The sequence below is a fragment of the Pipistrellus hanaki genome (assembly GCF_964339955.1).
Source record: "Pipistrellus hanaki genome assembly, chromosome: 13".
Classification (NCBI taxonomy): Eukaryota; Metazoa; Chordata; class Mammalia; order Chiroptera; family Vespertilionidae; genus Pipistrellus; species Pipistrellus hanaki.
In genome coordinates, this window is record NC_140515.1 from 49,334,418 (window position 1) to 49,347,285 (window position 12,868).

The 12,868-nt window shown below is 47.8% G+C and overlaps 1 protein-coding gene across 1 annotated transcript in view; it reads right to left on the minus strand.

Moving 5' to 3' along the window:
- Positions 1-446: 446 nt before the first annotated feature.
- The window catches only part of SUSD5 (sushi domain containing 5), a 39,052-nt gene continuing 26,630 nt past the window's right edge, over positions 447-12,868 (minus strand). The window contains exon 5 of the mRNA XM_084902210.1: positions 447-1,758. Coding sequence (XP_084758336.1) covers positions 458-1,758 — 1,301 coding nt within the window. The 3' untranslated portion in view covers positions 447-457. The remainder of the gene's footprint in view (positions 1,759-12,868) is intronic.

Genomic DNA, 12,868 nt, shown 5'->3' on the forward strand with positions numbered 1-12,868 from the left:
TTAAATATCTGTATCCTAAATGACACTGCTCTCAAATGCTCCGTTTATTATGCCTGTTGCAAACATTTCAGGTCACGGAGGCAGTCATTTCATTTCTTGGGAAGAAGGCAATAGTATGATGAAGCAAGAGGTGAGTTTTGATCTCGTGGTGGAATGGGGGCCCCCGGCCCAGGTCTGGGAATGAGTGTGATTCATTCCAGGGCAGATGGCTGAGGAGATACCGACGTGTGTGTGTGTGTGTGTGTGTGTGTGTGTGTGTGTGATGACACCTTCAAAGCTGCCCTGGCCAGGTACCTCCAAGATACTTCTCAGCCTAGAAAACAAAGACCTGAGAGCAAAAGGCAAGCCCTAGTCCACCTGTTCCATGCTCTAGTGCACGGTCAGTGTTTACCAAGGTGATGTGTCACGGGTTTGTTTTCCTACCAAGTGGCCTTGGGAGAGCCCGCGCCGAAGGAGGCTAGACCTTCTCCATCTCAATCTGCTGGTGGTAGTGCCGAGCCTGCCGCTGGCCGACGTTCAGCTTGTACACGGAGCTCTTGTGCTGGCACCTGCGGTAGCCCCACACGGCCGCCACGCCTGCCAGGAGCAGCAGCAGGCACAGGACGGTGACGATCGTGGCGATGATGGGCCCTCTGCTGAAGCTGGGACACTCGTCTCCTACGCACGGCTCCACGGTGGGAAGAAGCTCCTCCTCTGTTGCGCCTGGACCAGGGCCTTCCTGGCCCAAGAAGTCCTCTGACAGCAGGTATGGGAAGTTATCCTGGACCTCGGGAGCCGTGGTTTCCATGGGAACCTGGGTGGCTGCCAGGGTAGTCGAGGGGATGTGGTTGGGCGTCTTTGGGACAGCAGTGGTTGTCGCTGTCACCAGGGTAGAGCTGGTGAGTTCGTAGGGTAAGGTGGCCGCAGGAGACGTCTCTGTGGCAAACCTCCAAGCGACAGTCGACTGGTCCCTGGCCAAGCCACCCTCTCCCTCGCTGGGACCCTCGGTCTCAGACACACTCGTGGGTCTGAGAGCAGAAGCATCTGCATCTAGCGTTTGAGATGGAAGAGCTGAACGGTAGGTCGTGTCCTCATTCGGGGTGAGGGTGGTACCCCGGGGCTTACCAACCTCCACAAGAACGGGCTGATGCGAAGTAAATAGAGCACTTTCTTCCAGCCCTACCGACCCATCCCCCTTGTCCCCATCTTCTTCCACTTCCTCCTCTTCGGCCTCCGTCTTCCTCCAAGCCCCATCGGTCACAGGGTAGCCGTCTAACCAGGACTCGTCACTGCTGCTCACCATCGGGTCCCCTTCCTTGCTATCATTCCTGCCCACATACGGCCCCGAGGCTCCACCAGTGCTGCTATAGGTCACCTTGGTTTCAGGTTCACCTGGGGCCAACGTCATGCCACTGTGGTTGTCTCCAGCAGGAAGCTGCTTCTTGGTGTCATCGTCCATCTCCTTCTCCAGCTTGTGGAAGGTCTCAGCAGGAAGCCAGAACAGGTACTTCCCTTTCAGGACCGATCCTGGCAGGTCTGTGGGAACGCTGCTCCCAGCGCTGGGCAAGCCTGTCGTTGGCACAAAGGCTGTGTCCTGGGCTATGTTGTCTCTCGCCGAAGAAATGACCAGACGGTCCTGTTTTGGGGCCTCCTCGGGGGTTTCTCCTTGACCCCTGTCCTCTTTGGCCTCTGTCCGGGAGTCCTCCATGAGCTCTCGGAATGACACAGACCTGTCATCGGGGAAATTATCTTCATAGTCAATATGGGCCTCAGCCTCATCTGGAAGGAAAGGGAGGGAAAACTGTTAGGTCCAAAGTCACAGAGTCCGTGTAGAACAGGAGAAAGGGAAATAAAAAGGGTAGAGACTGAAACAGATAAAATAAAACTGTCATTCACAGAGGATATGACTGTGTATGACAGATTAACCCAAAGAATCTACATATAAAAGCTGTTATAATTAGTATGTGACTTTATCAAGAACACTGGGTCTATAGTCCATATAAAATATCAGTTTTTATATACCATCAATAAACAGAAAACAAAAATGTAAAAAGGTGCCACTTGCCAAAGAGTTAAAAAAAAAAAAAATCAAACACCTAAGGATAAATCTAACAAAAGATGTGCAATATTTCTAATGGCACAAAATATTGCTGAGCAAAATTAAAGAAGACCTAGATAAATGAGGGGATAGACCATGTTCATGTAATGGTAGGCTCAAAGTGTTATCAAGTCTGTCCAAATTGATCTGTCTAGATTTAATATAATCCTAATAAATTTGAGACAGTGACAAGCTGATACTAAAATTTATGGAAATGCAAAAGGCCAAGAGTAGACAAGGTATTCTTGAAAAAGAAGAGAAAAGCTGGAGCAGGTACACTCCAAGATGTCCAGGCTTACTATAAAACTGGAGTACTTTTTAGGACTGTGGTATTGGCCCCAAAATGGATAAAGGATTACATTAACATTATGAACTCCTCACTCATCAAAGCCACCAGGAAGGGGGTCAAAGGGCAAGCCACAGAGTTGAAGATATTTGCAATACCTAGAATCCTCAAAGGTTTGTGTCCAGAATGTATAAAGAGTTCCTACAAATGTATAATAAATGGTCAGAGAAACATTCGCAAAGTTGGCAAGATACTTGAATTGGCACAAAAAAGAAATCTAAACAGCCATTGAACGTGTAAAGACGCTCAACCCCAATTGTAAAAGAGAAATGCTAATCACTGCCATAATGAGATACCATTACATAGCACCAGAATGGCCAAAATTCAGCAGGCTGGCAAGGATGTGCAGCACCGTGGATGGGAGTGAGAATTGGAACAACTGTTACGGAAAACGGGGCTGCTGAAATTGAACATACGTGTGCTCTGTGGCACGGCAATTCTACTACTGAATATACACTCAACAGCAATGTGTGCACATGGGCACCGAAAGACAGGCACCAGGATGTGCGTAATAACCAAAACCTGGGAACAATTCAATTGTTCACCAGCTGCAGAACTGACACATACACCGTTGTAGAAGGGTGGGCCAAAAGTAGGTTTGCAGTTGTTTGTATGGAAACTAATACAAGAATACAAAACTCTGTTTTGCGTACTCCTCACTGTACACCTACTTTTGCCCAACCCTTTATTCACACAATGAACATGAACCAACCACCACGCCCGGCAAGGGCACCGATGACTCTCTCAGCCGCAATGTTGAACAGAAGAAGCCAGGCACAAAAGAACACACTCAGGGTGATTCTATTTACACAAAGTTCAAAAATAGACAAAACTACTCTGTGATGTTAAAAGTCAAGATGGTGATGTAGGAGAGAGGGGTGATGACTGAGTCTGGGCATACGCAGGGCCATGGGGTTACTGGCAGCGTTCATTCTACCGTGTTTCCCAGAAAATAAGACATCCTCCGAAAATAAGACCTAGCGCATGAAAAGATAAGACATCCCCTGAAAATAAGACCTAGCACAACTTGGGAGAAAAAATTAATATAAGACACTGTCTTATTTTCGGGGAAACAGGGTACTTCTTGACCTGTGTGGTGGCTAACATTCCTTGTTTCTTTTCTGATAAGTTTTTAAAAAATATATATTTTATTGATTTTCCACAGAGAGGAAGGGAGAGGAGAGGGATAGAGAGCTAGAAACGTCAATGAGGAGAAACATCGACCAGCTGCCTCCTGCATACCCCCTATTGGAGATGTGCCCGCAACCAATGTACATGCCCTTGACCAGAATCGAACCTGGGACCTTTCAGTCCACAGACTGAGGCTCTATCCACTGAGCCAAACCAATTTCGGCTAAGTTTTGATCATCCTCTTATAATGTGTAGATTATAATTAAGTTAAAATGTGCCTTTTGATTTGCTCTTTTTAAAAAAATATATTTTATTGATTTTTTTTACAGAGAGGAAGGGAGCGGGATAGAGTTAGAAACATTGATCAGCTGCCTCCTGCACGCCCCCCACTGGGGATGTGCCCGCAACCAAGGTACATGCCCTTAACTGGAATCGAACCTGGGACCCTTCAGTCCCCAGGCTGACGCTCTATCCACTGAGTCAAACCGGTTTTGGCTGATTTGCTCTTTTAAGACTATGCTGTGGCCAAAACCGGTAGGGGATGTGCAGGAGGCAGCTGGTCGATGTTTCTCTCTCATCGACGTTTCTAGCTATCTCTCTCCCTTCCTCTCTGTAAAAAAAATCAATAAAAAATATATTAAAAAAAAAAGAAAAAAAGACTACACTGTGAAGTCCTCTGAATCCCCTGAGTAGGCATGAACGGAGGCTCCACAGCCAGGAGGCCCAGAAAGTAAGGCCAGCAGCTCAGGAAGGCTCAGGACATTGTGTCCTCAGAAGAGAGCAGCCTGCAGGGCTTTCCCCATTCTCCGTGGTCTGTACAAAGTCAAGTTCTACAGAAAGACATACTTAACTATTACACCAGAAACCCTCCCTGCGATATTGGGATATCAGAAGCATAGAAGTGTCTTTGCCCCCGGTTCCTGGCATTAGGGCCCCTACAACCCTTGGGACTTCCTGAGGGATAAGGCTGATACGCACAACTTTTGTTATTCGTGACAAGCTTCTTCACCATAGTGGCGTTTATGGTAACGAGGTGGCCTGGTGGGCCCCTCGATGGCTTCAGGATGGTGGGGGGGCTGGTTGTCAGAGGAACCAACCACAGGATGAGAGAGTTGGACCGATCAGCTCCATTCCCTCATCTCCGGGGAGGAGGGAGGAGGAAGTAGGGAGAGCCGGAGGCTGAGTTCGCTCCCAATGGCCGTGATTTCATGCCCGTGTAATGGAACTTCCATGGAAACCCAGAAACCACAGGGCTGGGAGAGCTCCAGACTGGTGAATGCATCCATGTGCCAGGAGGATGACTCACCCTGGCTTCATAGGGACAGGAGCTCCTGTGCTCCGGATCCTTCCAGACCTCTCCCTGGGCACCTCTTCCTGTGCACCCTCTCTAATAAGCCAACCATTGTTCTGGGAGCCATGCTGGCAAACTATGGAGCCTGGGGAGGGGGTGGGGAGAACCCGCAATTTAATGGCAGTCAGTCAGCAATATGGGAGACCCCGGATTTGCGGTTGATGTCTGAAGTTGAGGGGGGCGGGGGGGAGGGCAGTTTTGTGGGACTGAGCGCTTAACCCATGGGGTTGGCACTAACTCTAGGTAGTGAATGTTAGAATTCAATTCCGTTGTAGGACACCCGGCTACTGGAGACCTGGAGAATTGGTTGTTAGTGTGTGAGACCCCCAACCTGCCCACTCAGATGCACATTTTTGGTGTCAGAAGGGTTCTGTGAGCAGAAACAGATCTTAGTTTTTCCCACTTCACTTTGCACAGAGGGTAAAGGGCCCTGGAACCAAGGTCTGTGGGAGGAATGCTGAGGTGTCCTGAGGCACGTTCCCCGGCTCTGACACCGGATTCCTGGGCATTTGGCTTATTTCAAATGCCAGCAAAAGAATGTCCAAACCCATCGAAAAACTTTCACAAGGGGCTGTCGGAGCCATAATTTTGAGGACGTGCCCGCAAGCAAGATCTCAACAGGCTGAGAAGATGGCAGTTTTGCAGCTGATTTTACACTTTAGAACCGGACGAGGAGACTTAGAAAGGATTACATGGAACCCATCGGTGGCAGATTAAGGAGGCCGGAGAAAGCAAAGCAGGGAAGTCTCTAGAATTGGATAAAACATTCACTGCCCCTAGAGATGGAATGCGGGGAACAAGATAACAGCGAGGGGCTCTGTGCTCTGGCGCCTGCTCCTGTGCCCTGAGGGGTCCAGAGGAGAAAACCTCTCTGTCATTTCACAGGTATGTTATCCTCGATGCCTAAGAAATATGTCCAGGGCTCACTGAAGGGCAAGACTGACCTTTGCTAAGGAAGCTGTAGGCCTGGGAGGTGGCTACCCGCCGTGACCTGCCCAGTTAGGGATTTATGATCAGAACATCCTGTGTGGGTGGTTACTTTTGGTCCCTGAGCTTGTTAGGCCTGCCATGTACCACCCTACCCCGCTTCCTGAGCTTGTCAGGCTCACAAATAAGACTCCATGGGTGCTTATTTGAGGACTTGCAGAGTTATAAACATTTAAAATCCTTTCTAATCTGCTCCTGACGGTTAAGCCCATTCACTTTACTTGTGTCCTCAGTCAAAAAAGAAGCAGTGGCTAACGAGCAAACACCTCTGATAAATGTAAAATGCATGTATGTTTTATGCTAAAAAAAAAAAAAAAAAAAAAAAAAAAAAAAAATCCCAGTTATCATTTGGGGAAACCCTTCCATCCCATGATGGCCTGTCCTCCTCTTCACAACCTCCAGACGAGAGCCACCTCCGATGGCTGGACCGTTCTTAGGTGTCCTAGATTCAAATGCAGGTCCCAGGCTCGGTCAGGCTGCCCTCCTGCACACTCCCTGTGTGTCCCTGCCTCGTTCTCTGTGCCACCACCATTCCAAGCACTGCATTCATCTACTCCTTCTTCCAACAAACCTCACTGAGTGCCCACTGTGTGTCTGACGGGGCTCGGGATCACTGGTGAATAGGACAAACAGCTCCCGTCCCCATGGAACATGTGGTACAGAACCCATGCTCTTGAGACTGTCAGGTGGCATTGCAAAGCTTTGGTGTGCACAAGTTCTTACCCACCCTGCTGAGTAAACATTAGGTTTTGCATGGAAGTACCTCCCTTTCTTAAAAACACAGCAAAAAAAAACAAAAAACAAACAAAAAAAAACAACAAAAGCCACTATCACAAACTTTTCTCTAAGATTTACCAGTATTTATAATCATCCTGAATTCAGATGGAGATTCAAAGCCATGACTTAAATCTTTGACTTTAAGATAATGTGGTTGGATTGTTTCATGTGGTTTCTCTGTCTGGTTGTGGTAGACTGGTTTAAAAAATGGCCACAATTCTCCGCTCTCCCCCACATGAAGTCCTTTTGTAATGTGATTGTGTAGCTCTGGATTTCAAGAAGTGAGGCCTGCCCTTGCCTGTTTGGCTCAGTGGATAGAGCTTTGGACTGTGGACTGAAAGGTCCAGGGTTTGATTCTGATCAAGGGCACAGGCCCAGGTTGCGGGCTCGATCCCCAGTAGGGGGCATGAAGGAGGCAGCCAATCAATGATTCTCTCTCATCATTTATGTTTCTATCTCCCCCCCCCCCATCCCTTCCTCTCTGAAATTAATAAAAAATATATATTTTTAAAAAGTAGGGTCTATTTTACCATTTCTTTTATCTGGATGTGTTTATGATATGATAATTCAATGAGCTCTATAACCTTTGATTTTTGAAAATTCTATATTTATGTTACTCTTAAAAATTTAAACAACTGATCAAAAATACACACTATGTTCCAGTAAAAATGGATACAGAATTTAGCTACTGAATGCTCAAGTTTAAAGGAATAACTCAACTGATAACCAGGCAGAAAAGGCAAACCATGAGCAAGAACAAAAATTAGATCAGGCGTGCCTATAATTTCTCCTCAGCATTCAATAGAAGTCAGAAGAACAATGCCTGATCTTTCAGGGAAAGGAAATTCAACAATATTATAATACTTTGTTAAGATGTCATTCAGGAGAATCCAAGATGGCTGCTCGGGTAGGCACCTAGCCGCAGCCGCACGCAACAATTTCAATAAAATACAACTAAAATATAAAATGGACATTACCCAGAACTACAGGAAAGTCAACTGACTGGAAATTCTACAACGAGAAGCAAGGAGAAAACCAGAAGGAAGCGCGGAGGAGCTGTAAAAGCCCAAGGTACGGAGACACGCGGCGCGCGCGGAGAGGACGGAGCCGGAGAGGAGGGAGGCCGAGTGCCTGGCGGGCGTTCCCTAGCGGGAAGGAGATAAACACTCCGACTGTGCTGGGCCCCCAACTGCTCTGAACCCCCGTTCTAGGCCAGACCCCGGGGACCCAGGCTCATCCAGAGGGAGCTGGGCTGTAAGGCGGTACTCGGGGAAGCGGCATAAGGAGGTCCCAGAGGCGCGCACACAGCGCGCAGAGAAGGGCCGGCCGGCTGTGCCGTAGGACTGCCCTGGCGGGAAGGAGACAGGCTCCAGACTGCTCTGAACGCCACCTCCAACTCCACTTCCAACTGAACTGAACCCCAGTTTCGGGCCCATTGCGGGAGAGCTTACACTGTTTGGTAGCAGGCGAAAATCGAGGGCACCTTTCTCTCAGAGGCGCTTGCAACAAGTACTGAAGGACCCTGAGTCTCAGGAGTCGCATAGGGCAGGGCTGACGGAAGCCAAGGCTGTAGGCTCCACCCTGAAACTCCGCCCCATCAGAAAAGCTGCCTGCGAAAATGCCTAAACCAAATAGATCACAAACGAAAGAAATGGAGGACAAAAAGCGACTGGATATAGAGTTCAAAACCACACTTATGGGGTTTTTCAAGAGACTCCTAGAAAAGGCCGATAAAATAAATGAGACCTATGAGGATATGAAAAGGGATCAACAAGAAATGCTAAGGGATCAACAAGAAATAAAGAATACATTGTCTGAAATAAAAAATATTCTACAGAGTCCTAAAAACAGAATAGAAGATCGCAAGAATCAAGTCAAAGATTTGGAACATAAAGAGCCAGAAGACACTCCTCTGCAGAAGCTAGAAGGCAAGAGAATCCAGAAAATTGAAGATAATGTAAGAAACCTCTGGGACAACTTCAAACGATCCAACATCAGAATCATGGGGGTCCCAGAAGATGAGAGAGAGCAAGATATCGAAAACATACTGAAAGAAATAGTGACAGAAAACTTCCCCCACCTGGGGAAAGAATTGGACTTACAAGTCCAGGAAGCACACAGAACTCCAAATAAGAGGAATCCAAAGAGGACCACACCAAGACAAATCATAATTAAGATTCCAAGAGCAAAGGACAAAGAGAGAATATTAAAAGCAGCAAGAGCTAAGCAGGTGGTTACCTATAAAGGAGCACCTATACGATTGTCAGCTGATTTCTCAACAGAAACCATGCAGGCCAGACGGGAATGGCAAGAAATATTCAAGGTGATGAATAGCAAGAACCTACAGCCAAAAATACTCTACCCAGCAAAGCTATCACTCAGAATCGAAGGTCAGATAAAGAGCTTCACTAATAAAAAAAAGCTAAAGGAGTTCATCACCACCAAACCAGAATTATATGAATTGCTGAAGGGGGTTCTTTCAGAAGAGAAAGTAAATAAAGATAAAAATTATGAACAACAAATACGTAACTATCAACAAGTGAATCTAAAAACCAAGGAAATTAAAAAAAAAATCTGATGAACAATATTAACTGTTGAATATAATAGAATCAGAGGTATGGAAGGGGAGTGAACTGATGATTCTTGGGGAAAAGGGGAGAGGGGAATGTGGGAAGAGACTGAACATAAACTGTGCACCTATGGATGAGGACAATGGGGAGTGGGGAAAGGGCAGAGGGTGGGGTGGGAAGGGGGGGGAAAGGAACACTTGTAATAATATGAACAATAAAAATTTATTTAAAAAAAAAAAAAAAGATGTCATTCAATTATGAAGATAGTAGGCATTCATTTTTCTTAGGATGTTTGTACTTTGTAATGTTTCAAGAATCCACTGTGTGATATTGTGTGTGTTACTGCCATTAAGCAGTAATCCAGCTGCTACCAGAATAAGAATTTACAATTGAGGAGCGGACAGCATTTCATCAGGAAACACTCTCTAGGTGTGGCTACTACAAGTGTTTCTATTACCTGTATATCTATCAATATATAATGTTTTTATTGATTTCAGAGAGGAAGGGAAAGGGAGAGAGAGACAAAAACATCAATGATGAGAGAGAGTCATTAATTGGCTGCCTCCTGCATGCCCTCTACTGGGGATCAAGCCCACAACCCGGGCATGTGCCCTTGGCTGGAATCAAACCCGGAACCTTTCAGTCTGCAGGCCAACACTCTATCCACTGAGCCAAACTGGCCAGGGCTATTCCCTGTCTCTTGATCAAAGCCATTGCTTTGCTCATGGGCACCCTGAATACCTAAAATGGCTTTCTATTGATGTCCATAGTGGCCTGATAATTGCAATAGTAACAATTAGAAATGGGCTGTCCTGGGTAAAATGAAAGGTATTTATGATATGAGGATTAGCTAAGAATATTTCAGACACTTCTTACTTTTACACGGACAGGGGAAAACCAAACTAGACCTTGATGCTTGACACATAGATCTTAAATGATCTCATTTGGGAGGAATGTGTTATTCACTGGAACTATGGGGACAGTACCCATCTGTGCTGGCAGTGAGTGACCTGGCACTTGACACGCCACCCTGCTCTCACGGCACACCTGCCCAGCTCCCCTGCCGGGGGAGCTCTGAGAACAAGGACATGTCCCCTCTGGCTTGTGTTCCCAGCACAGAGCCTGGTGCTTGGCACGTAGCAGACACTCCAGACCTGTCTGCTGAATGAATAAATGAGTGAGTGAAGAGGTGCATGAGTTTTGATACAGCTTGATTCAGTCTGGGAGTCCATCAGCTGGGGCATTGTTTTGCTTTGTGAGAGTAACAAAGAAGAGTAAAGGATCCCTTAGTTATAGTTTTGAACAGAATCCCTGCCTGCTAAATTCTCGCATGCCACCCATCCCATGAGCTTTAATATGTCAGAGACAGAGGTACCTGGAGACTATGGGCAGGGCATCAGCCATATTTCCCTCCCTTGTGCAGGAAACATTGGCCTAACACACACTGAGTGGCCAGATTATTATGATCTCCGAACGTATAGTAATCTGGCCACTCAGTGTATATCCTATAAATAAAAGGCTAATATGCAAATTGTCTCCTCGACCAGGAAGGAGTTCAGCCAACAGGCAGGCCGGCCAACTGCCCATGTCCCCTCCCCCTAGCCAGGCTGGCCAGACCCCATCCATGCACAAATTCATGCACTGAGCCTCTAATATATATATATTGAGTGGCCAGATTATTATGTGTTCAGAGATCATAATAATTTGCCCACTCAGTGTATAAGGTTCGAGCTGAGAATCTGGAAAGGTCAGCCCACTGGCAATGGGGAGGCCTGCCTCGACCCGGACCCTTACAGTCAGTCTGAGCTCAGTGTGTGCGTATGTTTGTCTGTGTTGTCTGGAGGTTTTGCCTCCACAGCTCCCTGAGCCAAAAGCATCTCTGGATGGCAGCCCTGGACCCCGAGCTAAGGTCTTCTGATCTCCCCAGGTCCACAAGGCAAGGTTCTGGCTCAGAAACAGGTTCGAACTCACTATGTCAAGTTTCCCCCAAAACCGCAAATGAAGACAAGGACACCGAGTGTTCATCAATAGTCTGCTCATGAGAAAGTGTCCCGAGCCCGTTTCTCTCCTCACGAGTGACAGTCAAGTTTGTTTCTCACTGAATTTCAACCAACAGTGAAACTCCACCCGCCAGATGCAGGAGCCCAGCTCCTGGGCAGCCGAGGTGCTTTTTCTCTCTCCATTCCCCTGGCCTTCCTGGGTCCCCACTCTCCTCAATCCTCTAGTGATCCTCCCAGCCCCCCCCCCCTCCGCTCCCCTCCCCTCCCCTCCCCTCCCTTACCTCTCCCTGAAACCTGTGCAAGCACAACACGGGGCTTGTGAGTTAGAGCAACAGGTCCAGGAAATGTAAACTTCGTGGGTTCTCTTGGCAAAAACCAGGCCATGCCCTGTGTGTTTCTACCTTTAGGAAAACAGAGGACCACAGAGAGAGAGCTCGGGGGAGAGGGGAGAAGGCTCCCTTGTGCCTTGTTTATCCGGGCGTTACAGGGTCAAGGGTGAAGCACACAGGCCGGAGCCAGAAGCCTGGCATGCTCCTGGGCCGGTCATCTTTTTTCATTGCTGGAAGCCCACATGGACCTTTTTCTCTCTCTCTCTCTCTCTCTCCCTCTCTCTCTCTGGCCTTGGCTACACAGCCTTTAAAAATAGTAATTTCGAAAAAGACAACCAGACAAGCCAGAAATAACCACTGGCCCGATGAAGCTCTGCACAAATATGGCAATATTGACAGGGAAAGTCTGAATTCGGCTCTGGTCTCATGTTTTATTCTGTAAAGGAAGTCAGGTCCAAGGGATGAAGAAAAATAGAAACGGGAGGTAATTTAAGGAAACAAAAGGAAAGCTTTAGAAAGGACAGAGAAAGCAGAGGAACCCTCTGAGGGAACGGCCCTTGGGCAGGGCGAGCCGAGGCTTAGACACCCTGGGCGGAAGCACAGACCCTATGTAGATGCTGGAGTGAGGCCTGCCTGGTATTCAGTCTTGTTTCTGCTTCTCTCTGGCTGTGTGACGCAGGCAAATCATGGGACCGTCCCGTGTGCCTCAGTTTCCCCATTTGTACATTGGAAGAAGCCGTTTCTACTTGTGAAGATCAAAGGAGAAGTCAACGGTGTAAGGCCCCTCTCCTAGAAAGGGCCCAGGAGGCCCAGGGAGGGTGGGGATGGTCTTCGTTTTGGCTGTGGTGGTGGTTCCTGGGGTCACACACCTGTGACAGCTCAGAGGCTTCTGTGCTTTCAATGGGTTTCGTCCACTGGGTGCCAATGACACCTCAGCAGAGCTGTTCTAGAACAGGACAGCCAAGTCCCAGGACAGAGATGGCCTGGGCGTGTCTGGCCTGGCTGACGGCCACTCTTTTCTCTGGGCCTCACCGGGGAGGGTGCCCCGTCTCCACAGCTGCCACAGACCTGTTTGTGGGGCTGGTCGGGTGAGGTGTCACTCACATTTCTGACATTTCAGACTAGAAAAGCGCAAACAGAAGCCATGGGGCTTGGGGTGGAAGATCGTAAAGGCTTTTCGGAGCCTTTGTCAGGGCGAGTTTTGAAGGAATACTAACCCAGCGAAAGGAGAAGTTGGCAGTTAAGGAAGTCCTCAGCCACTTAGGTCAATGGTCAAGGCTAAAAAAGTCCCACCTGAGGC